Source organism: Notolepis coatsorum (assembly GCF_963971535.1).
Source record: "Notolepis coatsorum genome assembly, chromosome: 15".
Taxonomy (NCBI): domain Eukaryota; kingdom Metazoa; phylum Chordata; class Actinopteri; order Aulopiformes; family Paralepididae; genus Notolepis; species Notolepis coatsorum.
In genome coordinates, this window is record NC_140179.1 from 102,363,435 (window position 1) to 102,381,440 (window position 18,006).

General features: G+C 43.7%; 1 protein-coding gene across 5 annotated transcripts in view; it reads left to right on the forward strand.

The window, feature by feature from the left end:
* pphln1 (periphilin 1) overlaps window positions 1-18,006 on the forward strand; it is a 111,050-nt gene that overhangs the window by 86,428 nt on the left and 6,616 nt on the right. For all 5 annotated transcript variants that reach the window (XM_084330633.1, XM_084330632.1, XM_084330636.1 and 2 more), the window contains one exon: window positions 2,059-2,241. In XM_084330633.1, the coding sequence (XP_084186759.1) occupies window positions 2,059-2,241 (183 nt within the window). The remainder of the gene's footprint in view (window positions 1-2,058; window positions 2,242-18,006) is intronic.

The following is an 18,006-nucleotide window of genomic DNA, read 5'->3' on the forward strand; positions in this document are numbered from 1 at the left end:
TACTATCGATAATCTAGCGTTTATTTGAAAACTATTCATAAATAGGCAGAAAAATTACAACGTTTTTGTGTATTCCAGAATATTCCAGTAAATGCCGTTTATCACGGAATCTATATATTTTCCTGAAAAACGAGGGCTTTTCAAAATGCTATAAAATGGAAATTAACAGATAAAAAAAAATCCGGTTCGACAATGTTAACTGCAAACAAGTCATTGATAAGCGACGGGCAGATTAGACACCTAATTTAAGATGGAGATTATGCGTTCACAACGCTATCATTGAAGTGGGTGGTGGCATTCAACCACGTTTTACCATGTTAACAAGTGGCAACCAAAGAAGGGAGATTAATTGGATCGTGGGCCTGTAAATTGTGTTTTATTTTAGGCCACACTTGGCCTACCAATTTTCTTTCTGGGCCTCGTTTAGACTCGGTATGACTGTGACCGGCCGTCCTGCTCACATGGGACGAGGGTTTAGTCACGGCTGGTCAGCCCTGCTGCCTCACCGTGTAACCCTCACAGCCAGACCAGGAAATGGCACAGAGAAATTGACCGATGAACCAAGTTTTTGTTTATCTTTCTCTCTCTCTCTCTCTCTCTCTCTTGCTCTCGCTCTCTCTTTCTGCCAGTGTGTGTCTGTGTGTGTATATGTGTGCCTGGTGTCAGTGTATGGCAACCATTGAGTGCATAGCCTAAGGTTGGATGGTACACTTCAGTGGTGGAGGCGGCAATTTTTGCTCCACATTATAAAGCGATGTGAGTGTCTAGAAAAGCGCTTCATTCAAATTCTCTCTCTCTCTCTCTCTCTCTCTCTCTCTCTCTCTCTCTCAGCTAGCTGATAAATTGGTCGTTGGGGATCAATTGAGGTATCACAGTGATGATCCCAAATATTCTCGATTCTTAAAAGAGGGCAATTTTTTTTAAATGACCGCATTCAATTAACGATTACTAGTAGACTATTCAAAGGCAGTGCTGAAGTCTAGGTGGTGTCAGGCCTCTTTAGCTGTACTCTCATTGATCTGGTGTCGCTAGATTTCCATCCTGACAAATAGAAGAAATGCTGTACCGTGAAAATAGTTTTCAAATATATTATTTGTACCTATCTAACATTTCACCTCAACCACATGGAAAATCAGAAAAATAAAGTCATGAAAAAAGCAAAAGGCAACCAGCCCGTTGCTCAAACCCAGAGGAACGTGTCATGCTCAGCCCCCTTAGTGCCACTGACCTATCACATCATATCTTAATCAATAATGTCCTTTTAGAAATGTCTGAAAAATGACTTCTTAGACGTTCCAGATTTTCATTCTCATTGCAGTTTTATACACTATTAATGTAACATTACCAAAGGATGTTAGAACTGTTGTTGAAAACGAGGACTGTAAAAGCCCTTTGATCACTATCCCCCTGGATATCAACAGAATCGAGCCACTTCATAAATCCAATCTGCTTCTTTGAAGATATTACATAATAATGTACACAGGTTCCTCTTGACAGTGATCGTCTATTGAGCAGAAGGCCAGGCGTCCTCCGCTGTGCTCGGAGAGGCGGCACTAAAACACTTCAAATGGAGTCTGATGCTGAAGAATGTGTATTCATGACATTAAAGGGGCACTTCACCAAAAAGCAATGCTGATTTATTTTGCACATAATCTCACACACGTCCAAAAACACATTCATTTAGTTTGCCAGTTATCCAGAGTAAATTAGTTTGAATATGGCCACCAGTGATGTCATCGAGTTGAATCCTTGTGTTGTCGATGTCATCAGGTTGAATCCAGCCCAATGACATCACTGGTGGCCCATATTCAAAGTCATTCACTCTCGATAATTGTCAAAATGATGTGTACAGAACAGTTTACAGTTGCTGGATGTGTGTGAGATTATGTGCAAAATAAATTAGCATTGCTTTTTGGTGAAGTGCCCCTTTAACATTCCACAATAAGCAATTTTATGACTGAAATAAAAAAAATAAATCATTGTGCAGGATCTTTAAGAAGAGCATGTATGTGAGTTGACTCCTCTCTCCCCCCCCCCCCCTTCTTGCCCTCCCTCCAGGAGGACACCCACCCTCCAGAGGTTGAGAAGGAGGAGGCGGTCCCGCTGAGCGCACCGATGCCGATGCCGGTGGCGCCGCCGGTGGAGGACGGCCCTAAGACCCCTAAGACCATGCCACCCGTAGACGACTTCCAGGAGCGGCGCGCCCAGGCCATCTCCAGCAAGGCCTTCGAGATCGAGAAGGTCTGTTACCACGGAGCCCTGTCCCTCGCCACTCTGTTTCAGTCACATGATCTTCTCTACGTTTTACATTCAGCTCACGCTTTTATCCAACAAACGATGTGCAACAAGTCAGGCTCAGTGGTATTGTTCGTCTAGCAGTGCCGAGCTTGAGTCCTACACTTACATATATTTACTAGGGCTGTCAGTTTATTGCGTTAATTAGATTAATTAATTACACAGCAAATTATCGCGTTATGAAAATTAACTCAATGTATTAAATTTTTTTTTTTTATCTCATTCATTCCATAGGAACGTAGAATACACATTTACAGACTTGTCCATTTGCATGTTCTTGGTATATGATTCTAGGGACATCTATGGATCTCAGGGAATGTATTCCCAGTGTCAGAGATACTGTGTCTGTTACTAGGGCGTAACTCTGTTGTCAGTGGTGGAGGGGACACATTTGGGGGCGTGGTCAGTGGCGGAGGGGTGCTACGTATAGTTGTATGGTTGTATGATTTTTTTTTGTAAATCAGTTGTGCAAGTAAATTTTGGTGAGTTGTTTCTATATACAATTCACTTATGACAATTAATTAATTACAAATCCTGTAATTAATTAGATAAATTTTTTTAATCGCCTGAGGCCCCTAATATTTACATTTAGTAATTTAACTGACTATTTTATCCAAAGTGACTTACGAGTTCTATACAACAAGTCAGCAGGAAGGGTACAACTCTGGCAGCCAAGGGTAAAATGGGGCGACAGTGGCTCAGCAGGTAGAGCAGTCGCCTGGTAATCCGGAGGTTCCCGGTTCAATTCCCACTCCTTCCGGGCAGCGTGTCGAAGTGTCCTTGAGCGAGACACTTAACCCCTAATTGCTCCCAATGAGCAGGTTGACACCTCGCGCGGTCGCCTCCGCCGTCGGTGTGTGAACGTGTGAGTGAATGGGTCAAATGTGAGGAACAAATTGTAAAGTGCTTTGGATAAAAGCCGCTAATTATAAATGCAGCCATTTACCATTTAAGTGACATTGTTCATCAAACAGTGTTGAACTTGAGTGCTACAGTATTGAGTGCATAGTATTATATAGGGATTAGCATAGCAGGTAGTAATATAAAGGCAAGGTAGTATATGCATAGTGTAGTAGTAGTAGTATACTACTAGGAAGATTTGTAGTAGGTTAGTTAGTGTTTTGTCAGATATTGATTTGAAGAAGAGGGTTTTTAGTCGACGAGGGGAGAATGGGGCGGGTTTCAGCTGCTGTCCTGACTGGTGGTTTCAGCTGCTGTCCTGACTGTGGTGGTTTCAGCTGCTGTCCTGACTGTGGTGGTTTCAGCTGCTGTCCTGACTGTGGTGGTTTCAGCTGCTGTCCTGACTGTGGTGGTTTCAGCTGCTGTCCTGACTGTGGTGGTTTCAGCTGCTGTCCTGACTGTGGTGGTTTCAGCTGCTGTCCTGACTGTGGTGGTTTCAGCTGCTGTCCTGACTGTGATGGTTTCAGCTGCTGTCCTGACTGTGGTGGTTTCAGCTGCTGTCCTGACTGTGGTGGTTTCAGCTGCTGTCCTGACTGTGGTGGTTTCAGCTGCTGTCCTGACTGTGGTGGTTTCAGCTGCTGTCCTGACTGTGGTGGTTTCAGCTGCTGTCCTGACTGTGATGGTTTCAGCTGCTGTCCTGACTGTGGTGGTTTCAGCTGCTGTCCTGACTGTGGTGGTTTCAGCTGCTGTCCTGACTGTGGTGGTTTCAGCTGCTGTCCTGACTGTGGTGGTTTCAGCTGCTGTCCTGACTGTGGTGGTTTCAGCTGCTGTCCTGACTGTGGTGGTTTCAGCTGCTGTCCTGACTGTGGTGGGAAGCTGCTGTCCTGACTGTGGTGGTTTCAGCTGCTGTCCTTACTGGTGGGAAGCTGCTTCCACCGTTGTGGAGCGAGGACTGAGAATAGCAGCCCGTTTAATTTCATGCTGTTCACATGGGAGCTGCCCCCCTCCAACTTTAATCTCTACTATGTAACATCACACCATCTTCTCATCCCAGCCTCCAGCCTCCTCCCGTTGTACTTTATATATCAGGCACAGAGTTCCCACATGGGGGAGAAACCCGCTGGACAAGCAATAGACTTTTCAAATTAGAATTGTCCAGGCCTGGGAGAAGCCTTGTGAAAATTATACATATCGAGACGTAAAAAAAAAAAAAAATTGTCAGCCTTGGCTACCGGTAGATCGAATAGTCTTTTTGGATGAATCCTAACATGTCCTGATTACACAACAAGACCCAGATGATAGTCGTAGGCAAAAGAGGACCTCTGGACGTTCAAATCTGCCATTCTGTTGAAACTAGGGCTGACCCCTATTAGTCGACTAATCGGTCGAAAGGAGCCGTAGTCGACTGGCCAACCTCTTAGTAGAATATATTTTTTTACATCATTCTTTCCAAAAGAAAAGAGGCCTAGAAGCGTGGCTAACGCTAATAGCACGCATACCAGAAGCTAACTGCCTAAGAAAACAGGCACAGATGCACTGAAAGAGGATTTCACCCATCTAATGAATACACTAGACTAGACAAATATCAAGATGTATCCATCAGAACAAGAAGCCTTCAGTCGACTCCTTCAGACATTAACCCCCCACAGCCCAAAGTAATTTTGTTTTATTTTTTATATTATATATATATATATTTTTTTGTCTACTAACGGCAAATTTTGGCCAATCATAGTCGACCATCCAAATCCTTAGTCGGGGACAGCCCTAGTTGAAACAAAAACAAAAAAGAGTTAACAGCCACGGGGATCCTGCAGTCAGCCTTCATTTACCTCCGATGTGAGTCTCTCACGGAATTAGGACCCAGATCTGAATTTGCATCGCCTCTCATCCCAGGATGCGCTAAAGTAACACGGGTTTCAATTTGGGACGTGTTTAGCGCTTGTCCCTGCTGATGTGCTTTCCCATGGTTAGTCTGTTGTTTGTGCTCGTTCACTGACTCACTTGCAGATTACTGAACTGAACTGGCATTACTGGAACCAGTTTAATACCCCTCACACGCTTCACCACCACAACCCCCCCCCCCCCCCCCCCCCGCCCCGCCAGTGTACCAAATGGCCACTGACACGCATCATGCATATAGACATGCAGGAACATATACATACAGACTTGCACACACACACACACACACATACATGATACACACACACACACGCACGCACGTGCGGGTAACGCATTCAGTGGTAATCATGAGCCACAGCCGCGCACATTCTTTAATACACAGGTAACTGCTTTCAGCTAATCACACACGGGCACACACACACACACACACATTCACAGCACACCTTTTCAATTTGCGAAGGACAGCTTAAGCGCAGGGTGTGGCCCGGGGGGGGGTGGGTGTGGCCTGATCCGTTACTTCACCTCCCGGGGAGGTCGGGCACGTTGTGAAAGGAAGCCCCAGGCCCCGGCATGCAGCTCCGCTCAGCGGCCCCTAATGAAGGCCTCTCCTGCACCGCTGGGCCCTACCGCTGCTTTACTGGGCCCATTAAACCTGAGCCAGCTCTGCCCTGCAGCGCACACGCACACACACACACACACACACGCACACACGCACACACACACACACACACACACACACACACACGCACACACACACCAGGCCCTCACATGGAGCTGGCTTACACACCCTGTATAGACTATAACACCACTGCTGACACTGCAGCTTCTGGCCCATTTTATAGCCTCTTTCTTTCTTTCTCATCTCCCTCTCACTCTGTTTTTAATGTATTAAGCGATGTAACGATTTTGGGGCGGCTGGGTAGCGCAGCGGACTAAGCGCCTGCCTACCACCGCACAGACTCTGGTAGCGAATCCAGCTGTCAGCGGTACCTCCGGCTTGATCGGTCGTCCATACTAACACAATTGGCAGAGTGTTAGCAGGTAGGAAGCCGGTGGGGTGTGTATCCTGGTCGTTGTAAACAGCGACTCCTACTGGTCGGTCGGGGAGCCTGTTCAGCAGGGAAGGGATCTGGGGGAGGTACTAGTGTGAGCCTCCCACGCGTTACGCTCCCCCAGTGAGTGAGAGTCCTCGCTGTCAGGTGAAAAGAAGCGGCTGGCTGACTCCACATGTATCGGAGGAGACATCTGACAGTCTTCAACCCTCCCAAAATACACGCTTACCTAGGATTTGACTTGATTCAACAACAAAGCAGTCGGGGCGATGGCAAGCCGAAAACGGTCGCAAGTGTGGTTACACTTTACAAAGCTAGATGCAGACAACGCTCACTGCAATATTATATATATATTAACAAATTGTTCTAAATAAATAATAATGATAATAAATCATTTGAAGTTTGGATTTTTTTTTTACAACTGAGGTAGGTAGATAACATTTTTAGAGACTAAAGTACAGAAAAAAGGTACCGTTGGGTACCAGTATTGGTTCAAATGTGAACGGTACCCAACCCTAGTTCTGTGGCTAACTAAGGAGAAGCTGGGTGTCCGTTATGAAGCACAGCATGGATCAGGCTGAGGGGGTGAAAAGGGGGGGTAGACGACCAAAATTCTGAATAAACTTTTATTTATTTATTCATTTATTTTATAGAGTATCTCCAACCTCTCACCCCACCCCAAATGTTGATCGCTCAACAATTTTTAGTACAAAATCTACGACTCACTTTCAGCCTCTCCCTCATGAAAGACTCACTTGTTTGGTCGTCCCCCACCACACAACCTCACACACGCGTAGCTAAGTGACGGAGTCCAAGTCCTTTTTCTTTTTTCTGCTCCGTCTCTCTCTTGGCCCCTTCAGTCAGAACCCACCCAGTCACTTTCACTGTCTGCTCCGTGAATCGGCTGCACTGTGCCCCTGTTGTGGCGCTCGCTAATGTTTAGCTGCTCGACAGGTGTCAGCCAGATGTTTAGGTCACTGCCTTCAATCTGGTCTAGCCATCCCCCCCCCCCCCCCCCCCCCCCCCCCCCCACACACACACATAGCCCAGAGGTTTCCCTGGCATTCAGAGTGGCCTAGGTGGTAACATTCACGACATTGGCGGAATGCAAGTGCCCCCCCCCCCCCCCCCCAAGGTACTATAATTAGATCGTTATGACTTTTCCACTGTTTTTTCATTTTGGGAAACTTTGTATCCTACCTAAAAATGTATCCTACCATTTTACTCCACTACGTTTCAGAACCCTGCAGTTACTAGCTACTTTAATAGGAGGTGGTCAGAGCCAGCAGAACCGGGCCGCCCACCACTTTGATGTAACCTTCAGAGGTCCGAACACTCTGAATAATTGAAATGCAAGAATGTCATATATAGGGTTGGGTATTGAAATTAGACACTTTTACTGCTTCAATACTATTGAGTATCGAAAAATGGTGTGGTATCAAAAGCCATTCAATACCAAAGTAGTTAAGCTCATCGGTGTCAGTGAGCCAATAAGCATGTTTGCTATAGCATTATATAGATATAGCATTTCTTCCATTTAACCAAAATCCCAAATCATCCAAATATGTAACAAAGCGACGACATGCATTACTCTGCAAAGTAAGGTGTTGGAAAAATAGTATTGTTTTGGTATCTGTATCAAATCTCGACTATCGTTGAATCAAAGATCTTCAAACGATACCCAGCCCTAGTCATATACCATGTCTACTTGTACGTAAATCAATATAATCTTGTATCAAAATTTCAAAAAACGTATAGATGATTATTGTATTCTTCCCTAGTTCTCGTCATTCTGTTTTAAAGGAAAACTCCAACATTTTGGGAAATTAGCTTATTTAACATCTTCCCTGGAGTTAGACAAGAAGATGCATACCTTTTTTGTCTCTGTGCAATGCATGCATTAGGCTTAGGGAACAGCCGCTCCGTTAGCGTAGCTTAGCTTCATCCCTGGAATTGGGTCAGAGTTGTAGCCTGACGTTCCCTACAGGGTCCTACAGTCACGAAATACACTCCAAATACAACTCCAAAACGTTCCTGTAAACATGTTGTGACCTGTGTATTTACCACGTGGAGAAATAAAAAATAATTGAATTCGACAATTACGTTTTCTAAGCAAATATACTCTGAACTATATTTTGCCTAACCACTCGTCTCGGGGCGCAGTCAGTGATTTCAACGTGACGCCAGTGTTTGTTGACATTATCATTCATTCAAAGGATCCGAACCGATTGAAGTTTATGGATACCATGACTTAAAATCTTCTTACCTTGATGATTAAAAGCCTCCCCAATTTAGAAAACAGTATTCCAATGGCTGGTCTTGATAGGCTGCTAGCTAACGGAGCTAACCAACAAACACAGAACCGGGCGGACACTGCTTAGTTATTTCATTTGGGCTGTGGGGGTGCTTAATGTCTGAAGGAGTCGACTGAAGGCTTCTTGTCCTCTGCAAAAGCATGCAATTGGTCCACTGATGGATACATCTTGATTATGTCTAGTGTGTGAAATCCTCTTTCAGTGCCTCTGTGCCCGTTTTCTTACGCAGTTAGCCTCGCTGGTATGTGCGCCATTAGCGTTAGCCACGCTTCTAGGCCTCTTTGCTTTTGGAAAGAATGATTAAAAGAAAAATTATTATATAATCTTTTTTTTATTTTATTTTTTGCATTTGACTAATGCCCCTTTTCCACCGCATGGTACCTACTCGACTCTACTCTACTCTACTCTGCCTTTTCGGTTTTCCATTGCCAAAATTTGTGGATGGTACCTGGTACCTGGTACTTTTTGGGTACTTTTTTAGTACCTGCTTTGTCGAGGTTCCAAGCGAGTAGAAGCGATACCAGAAAAGTGACGTGAAACACTGCAGACCACTGATTGGTCAGAAGAGAGAAGCGTCACACGTTGGAGCGTCCTGCACAAAACACAACACTGCCATCTTTATTTAGCTCGTGTATGATTCATTATTTGTTTGCAGAAGGAACAAGTGCAATAAACAAAAAAGGATACATTCATTGTGTATTCTGCCTCATTTATTGATGAAACAAAACCAACATCAACACAATTTACCACCAAGAGCGGAGTTTAGTCTCACAAAAAGATTGCTGATTTGTTAAGCTTGTTGTTAGGTTATGTGCTAACCTGATTGCGTTTTACCATTAATAATAGCATTGCGGCTAGCGTACATAGCGTGATCATTATAACTCGCTATTGATTGTTTGTACTAGTAACGTTAATGCTAGTAGAATAGACACAACGTGAGGTAATCATCATCATCCATTTTAAACCGGTTATTACCTAATGCTAACGTTAGTAGAATAGACATGAGAGGTAATGCTAACGTTAGTAGAATAGACACGAGAGGTAATGCTAACGTTAGTAGAATAGACACGAGAGGTAACGTTAACGTTAGCAGAATAGACACGAGAGGTAACGTTAACGTTAGCAGAATAGACACGAGAGTTAACGTTAACGTTAGCAGAATAGACACGAGAGGTAACGTTAACGTTAGCAGAATAGACACGAGAGTTAACGTTAACGTTAGCAGAATAGACACGAGAGGTAACGTTAACGTTAGCAGAATAGACACGAGAGGTAATGTTAACGCTAGTAGAATAGACAACGAGAGGTAATGTTAACGCTAGTAGAATAGACAACGAGAGGTAATGTTAACGTTAGTAGAATAGACAACGAGAGGTAATGTTAACGCTAGTAGAATAGACAACGAGAGGTAATGTTAACGTTAGTAGAATAGACAACGAGAGGTAATGTTAACGCTAGTAGAATAGACAACGAGAGGTAATGTTAACGCTAGTAGAATAGACAACAAGAGGTAATGTTAACGCTAGTAGAATAGACACGAGAGGTAATGCTAACGTTAGTAGAATAGACAACAAGAGGTAATGTTAACGCTAGTAGAATAGACACGAGAGGTAATGTTAACGCTAGTAGAATAGACAACAAGAGGTAATGTTAACGCTAGTAGAATAGACAACAAGAGGTAATGTTAACGCTAGTAGAATAGACAACAAGAGGTAATGTTAACGCTAGTAGAATAGACAACGAGAGGTAATGTTAACGCTAGTAGAATAGACACGAGAGGTAATGTTAACGCTAGTAGAATAGACAACAAGAGGTAATGTTAACGCTAGTAGAATAGACAACGAGAGGTAATGTTAACGCTAGTAGAATAGACAACAAGAGGTAATGTTAACGCTAGTAGAATAGACAACGAGAGGTAATGTTAACGCTAGTAGAATAGACAACAAGAGGTAATGTTAACGCTAGTAGAATAGACAACGAGAGGTAATGTTAACGCTAGTAGAATAGACAACAAGAGGTAATGTTAACGCTAGTAGAATAGACAACAAGAGGTAATGTTAACGCTAGTAGAATAGACACGAGAGGTAATGTTATCGTTAGCAGAATAGACACAACGAGAGTCTGGTTAATGTTGTTATTGATTGATTGATTGAAACTGTTTACTCTGGCTTGCTCCAAGCCCCCACGGACATAGCTATGCGCACGGAGCTCTCATGCTGTACGCCAGCAGCCCCGCCTCCCCACACGGAGATGAAACGGAGTACTACCTGCAGTGGAAAAGGAACGAAGTACCAGGTACCTAAAGCGAGTAGAGTCGAGTAGGTACTATGCAATGGAAAAGAGCCATAAGAGGTTGGCAGTCGACTACGGCTCCTTTCGATCGATTAGTCGACTAGTCGAGGTCAGCCCTAATACACACACAGGCACACACACACACTCCTCTTCTACAGGAGCTTAGTTGTCCCTACTCCTCTCGGATCACAGGCCGAACTTTCCGGCCAACAGCCGGCCGGCCTACTGGGCCGCGCTGTATCTGTGTCTCGGTGTTGTGTTTGTGTAACTAAGTGAAATTGGTCCGCTCTGAAATTGAACCTGCACACTTTCTCATTGTCAACGTTGACTTTGGCTGTGATGATGCCGGCTGACCGGCCGCAGTGAGTGACAGACAGGCGAGAGAGGCAATGTCAGGTGTCGGGTTCTTCTGCCCCTGTGATAGTCTAGACTTCTAGCGCCTTACGATACAAAGGGGACTTGAATTGCGTTTTGATGAATAATGTAAATATTGCTCTCGTCGTCGCAGACCTGGCCTTCGTTTGATTTGGCACAGACGCTAGAGTCTCTTGTGTTGAATCCTTCAGACTTGAGGACCATTTAAAGTCCATTTGAGATTTTCAGATAACTGATGTCAAATTGAATAAACGAAAATCCAACTGTACTGATCTGTACTGAGCCCTGTAAGGACTGTCTAGTACAAAGACCTATGATCACTGACCATAACCAAGAAGAACCTACACTGTACCTAATAGACCATGTTTACATCTAGACTCCCAAGTAATACACTGATCAAAGGAATTTAATCTAGGCTGTTAACTTCATCATGAGCAGATTGGAGCATGACCCCCCCCCCCCCTCTCCATGCCTCTATCCACACACACTGAGACACACTATCTCTCTAGAACATCCCATCATCTAGGGTTAGGAGCAGGTAATTTCTCTCTCTAGACCAGTGGTCACCAACCTGTCGATCCCTGTAGATCTTTCCCTGAAAATGTTAAAAAAAAAAGAGAGTCCACATTACAGTTCTACCTTTGTTTTGATGTGAAAAGTGATGCTGCATAAGAGGACTGCACTTAGCACTGACTGAGAAAGTACACATTACAGTTCTACTTTATAAAATGCTAATTGTAAATATGTTTGTCAATGTTAATAATATGAGAAAGTCCACATTACAGTTCTACTTTTGTTTTGATGTGAAAAGTGATGCTGCATAAGATGACTGCACTTAGCACTGACTGAGAAAGTACATATTACAGTTCTACTTTGACGTTTTAATGTTGAACCAAAGCATTGCATGTAATTAGAATACAGGCAAATAAAAGTCATTTAGTTTAAAGTACAATCTTGGCTGTATTTTTCTCTCAACGCTTCAATAGGTAGATCTTGCCTTCACCAAAAAAAAAGTGATATTGGGCTTAAAAAGGTTGGTGACCCCTGCTCTAGACTGTCTCACCATCCAGGGTCAAGGGAGCAGGTCAGTTTCCGTCCCGATTGGATAACAGGGGAGGGGTTTCAGGAAGTGTGTTCAAATACAGGATGTACATTAATCAGGACAGCGTGCTCTAGGAAAGGACCTTCCCTGCATCGCTGGCAGGCGTCATGAGGACCGTGATTGGTTATTTCCTCTCGTGTTGAAAGAAAGTTCCTTCTTGTCATCACTGGGCAGTTCCTCAACAATAACAACACTCGACGTTGATGAGCGATAAAACAATGAAGGGTGTTTTTTGTTGCTAATTTTAACCCTGTGAAGGTTGTTAATTCCCTGTTACTTTCTCGAGACAAACGGGCTCCACTAACCAGGGTTGAGATCAATATTTTCCCGTAAATTTCCCGTATTTTCATTTTGCCCTTCAGTTCTTACTAAAAAGGCCACATTACCCGCTGTGAAGACGGGAGGCAGCAGCCTGGAGCCCCCCCCCCCCCGAGGGCTGACATAATGGCTGTACTCAACAAAAGCGACCGCAATTCAAATGGATGATATGCAATGAAACGACAGTATGAAACCCCCTTAGGGGCCCCATGGCACTTGTGTTTGGGGGGGAAAAGAATGAAACTTTGAGCCAGCAATACCTACGTATAATAATAAACAAGCTAAATGAAGAGGATTTATCCATCTGGAGCAGAAAAAAGATGGGGGGGGGGGGGGGGGGGGGGGGGAAACCCCCCTTAACCCCCCCTCCCTTGCTGGCATATCTCCCTTATTTTAATATCACAATGTTGACAGCTATGGTGTAATTTTACATCAATCCGTCATTAATAATAACTTTGATTTATATAGCGCCTTTCAAGAAACCCAAGGACGCTTAAATCAACCACCTCTGCCATCCTGCTTCTTCATTTGCCTCTAATATATAGAAATACACAAAGGGAGCGACATAACGACAGCAACATCCTCTTTGTGACAAAAAGCAATGGGTTCATGGGAAATATGATCTTCATTTTGTATCCATCCCTAAAGGCTGTCTATTTTCCTCTGCAGTGGTCTAAGTGTTTTGTTTTTGGGGGGTTTCCCCCCCTGCGGTCACCTGACACTATATATTGAAGTTAAAAAGACTACATGTTGTAACATAATTGTTGTGTAATATATTCCCCATGCGTTGTATAGTTTATTGTGGGAAGAACCTGAAGAATGTGGCTACATTATACAAACACTGGTGGACATTGTGTTAGTTTCACCTCCGGGCTGAGTTTCCTCTCCGTGGGTCGTTCATCATCGCCCAGGTCTCGTTCCCTGCATATGAACACCAGACCCAATATACTCCCATCGAAAAGAAACACTTAGATCGGTTAGGACTTGAAGATGTACTGTGTTTTTTTGTAGGTGTTTATTTGTGTTCTTTGGTGCGTCAGACTGCTAAAGATATCTTTGGGGGGGGAATATAATGTAAAAAAAGATTCTCAATGGGACAAAATTAACCCATGACCTTAAGACGGGCGTTTGGCAGACGTTGCGTAACTCCGCGTCTCGACTGATTAGTTTCTTCGTCCAGCAGCGCTACTACTGTGTTGTTATTTCTATCGCCTGCCGTGGACGGGACATAATCTTAACTGAAGCTTTGGAAACTACTGCCATCCTTTGTTTCATCCAAGCGTATTAAGTTAACAACTCCTGTCCGATGGGGAAGTTGCTTCATGATCTCCCCGGCGGCGCTCCAAGCGTGCTCCACGTTCCAGACACATTGTGAGCAGATATAAATAAGCTCCAGAGCTGGAATGCCCGGCTGCAGCACAGTAGCAACTGTTGGTATCCGGTGGACGACTGTAACTCACCACAGATATCCTTATTTTATAGGTACACACGCATACACACGTGAACACACACACACACACACACACACACACACACACACACACACACACACACACACACACACACACACACACACGTACACACACAAATGACTACTCTTGTGAGGACATGAACAGACTACATTAATTATCTAACCCCTAACGTTAGCCCTCACCCCATTACATACGTAACCTTGACCTTTTGCACTGGCCTTAACCCTTAAGCCTTAAACCTTAAAATAGCCCCTTGTTGAAATAAGGACCGAATGATGATCGAGGTGATTTTCCTCGTCTTCCTACCCCGGCGAGGAGGACAAGACGCACACATCCCTTCTGAAAGTAGACATGATCGCGCTGTCTTCATCTCTCCCCCGAGGGTGTGTAGTCACGAGTACTTTCTTGCCATGGCTAGAAAGGGTACATCTATGGCCCGAAGTAGCGTCAGATTTGTAGTGTTGTAGGTTTATAAACCTAACACGCCAACATTATGGGAAATGCGCTTGCGGTCTTCTTCAGAGTCAGACAAGAAGATGGATACCAATTTCCTCTGTGCGTTCAGTAGAAACTGAACGCAAGCTAGCCTAGTTTAGCACAACTGGTGAGGATCATTTGGACTCTGCTCCTTTAATTACAGAGCAATTGACGCATATTTTTTTATCTTTCTATCAACAAGAAGATTTCTTAGTGTCTGTAAATCTGCCCATGTGATCCCGTTACATAAAGGTGGTGTTAGATGTGATTTTAAATAACTACCGTCCTATCCAGTTACCCTGCTTAGCAAAAGTCTTTGAGTCTTTAGTGAATAATCAACTTATGTCCTTTCTCTCAAATCACTCTGTACTAAGCCCACACCAATCATGGTTCAGAGCCAATCATAGCACATTATCAGCCATCTCTTTGGTTACTAATAACATAATATCAGCTTTAGACAAGAAGGAACACTGTGCTGCCCTCTTTATTGATCTGTCAAAAGCTTTTGATAGTCGATCACCATTTACTTAAAGGTGACAATGCATTATAAATGTATTTTTTCAGTGTCTAGCATTGTATTATAGTAATAGTAGTTAGTATCAATGTGTCTGTGTCTCTAAATACCATATTGGCGGATTGCTCTCATTCAGGGCAGACTATTTCCTGGTCGAAAAAATCAGGTCATTCTGATTTGACTCGCATGGTGACGTCACGTGGCGAGGATGGAGCGGATAGTGATCCGATTGGCTCTGTGGTTGTAGCGCGAGCGAACCAGAGAGAGAGGGAGAAATACACCCTCGCGACAGAGCACACATACACACTCGGGGAGAGAGAGAGACAAGGGGACCTGCTAATCTCACACATGCAGCCCTGTTTACACAGTGCTCTCTCTCTCTCTCTCTCTCTCTCTCTCTCCTCGATTCGGGAGCATAACTAACACCCCGTCTATAGCGTGCAGCACAGTGCAACACTTCCTGAAACGGGAGAGGGAGAGAGAGACAAGGGGACCTGCTAATCTCACAGACGCAGCCCTGTTTACATCTCTCTCTATCTCTATCTCTCTCTCTCTATGGCCATGGTTAGACTAGTGTATTCCTGGCGTTTTTTTATACGTTTTTGACGACGTTTGATGTCCCTATTACACAGAAATGCGTTTTTTGGCGTTTTTTTGTGGATACGGCTGAAACGCAAAATTGTGTTTGCGTTTGGAGATACGCAAAAAAAACGAATCGACAACAGCGTGTAGTCAGCACGCTAGCCGTTGTTGCGAAAACGCCCATGCGCAGTAGATACCATTGCGTGCCCTTCCGGTGACAACAGTGTGTGTGTTTGGGACATATTAGCTCCGTGTCCCAAATAGCTTCAGCTACCATGTGTTGTCAAGTTATTGTTATAAGGACCCCAGTCCAAGCTACAACAGTCTGCATTCCCTTAACAATTGTTTGTATTGAGCCGTATTGTATTGTACCCATATGCAATATGTTAAATAAAGTTTACATCCATTCATTCTGCTAGCATTACCGATTGCATGAGCAGCTGGCTAACGTGAGCTATCAGGATTCAGACCCTGTTAGCTCAGAGCTCTTTCAACTTAACAAGCATTAAACAAAATGGCCCAGTCATCTATTCACCTTTGTTTAATACACACAGCGTTGTCTCTAATGTTATCTAACTACTGATAGCTCGCGATATCATCAGTTTTGGTGCTGGCTAAGTAGCGTGAGCTAACGTTAGCTTCTAGCCACAATGCTATATTGTTATAATGGCATACTCCATTGACGTTAGCATGCAGCTAACAATGCTACCGATCGTTTTTTAGACTAAACTATCCGCTCTTGGTGGTCACTTGTGTTGATGTTAGTTTTGTTTCATCAACAAATGACAGGCAGAACACACAGTGAATGTATCCGTTTTGTTTATTGCACTTTTATTAGGCTTTGCTGAAAAAGAATTGCTGCATTGAGTAAATAGGCAAGATGCCTCAATAAGCTGCCTTATTGACATTTTCTTTGCTGGAGCTTCCAGGAAGTGTATTGGCACATTCGTTCTGATTGGTTGAAATTGCCTTCATGTTTGCCACCTACTGCCACCTACTGCTTTGGCAGTGTACTACATCAGTGTGCTCGGGTGACAAAAACGAAAGTGTGACTCGAGGCGCACGACGTCGCGGCGATACGCATATGAAAACAATACGAAGATGATACGAAAGGTGTAACCGCCGCCTATATCTCTCTCTCTCTCTCGTATCACGCTGTGTGGGTGACTGTCACTGAAAGTGCTTATGGGCAGAGCCCAGCCAATAACAGGCTAAAATCCTGAGGCTGGAAAATGATCCTTTTGAGTTATAAAATTATAAAACTGATTAAAAAAAAAAGAAAAAAAAAAAAAAAAAAAATCCAGATGTCTTCCATAGACTCACAGGAATTGTGTAAAGTTGCCCAAATAGTGCTAGGAATAGCAATGCATGTCCCCTTTAAAAAGCTTAGCTACTATTGGTTCGGATAGAAATGCATGTGATTGGTTCCAAGATTATCTGTCTGAGACATCAGTGTGTAAAGTTGGGTTATGCCCAATCAAAATTGTTATCAATAACTAAAGGTGTGCCACAGGATTAAATTATAGGTCCTGTCCTCTTCACTATTTATATTAATGATATTGTGTCTTTGCTGTATGCAGATGATATTGTTGTGTATTGTATTGTTTACTCTGTACAATTGGCCATTGAGAACTTCCATTGAGCATGCGTAATTTTATAAAAAAAAATATAAATAAATAAAAAGTTAAATACTTAAAAAATATATTATTTAACGTTAGTTTGTGTGTGTGTCGTGTGCCAACTACAGCATCGCAAAAACTACAGTGAGTGCATGTGACACACACAAACGAATGTTAATTATTTTTTTTAAGTATTTAACTTTTTATTTATTTATTATTATTTAACCCTTTGGTTGCCGTTCACGGGAATTCTCGTTTCTGGGTCGTTATTTCTTTTATTCGCTATTCATTCATTCATAATTCATCGAGGCACCTTGTGCAGGCTGTCCTGAATGGGTCTGAGTTTGCAAACGGCTAATACTAACGCCTTGCGGCCACTATTGCACACCATTTGAGACTATGTGGCTTGGCGTCTGGGCCGAGCTGCGGCGTGGGGACGGGGTCTGAACACTCGGGCAAGACAAGCGGTTACCGCAGTTGTCGTGTGTCCCCCCCCCCCCCCCCCCCCCCCCGTTCATGTTCATGCTGGATTACGTTGGAAACATGATCGCAATCAGTATTTGGAATGGCGATCAGATAATTGGATTATTCTTTTTGCAGTACATCATAGACAAGGTAAGGGCTATAGATTATCAATCTGCGCATGCGTAGTTCGGGAGTAGGTGCGAAAAAGTGACTAGCTCGGCCGTGTTCAGGAGACTCTGGCGTATAAAGGTCTATTGGATCATGTCTCCAGCGCCCCCACAGCCATAGCTACAACCACTTAACGTCGAGGCTCTCATCCACATTCATAA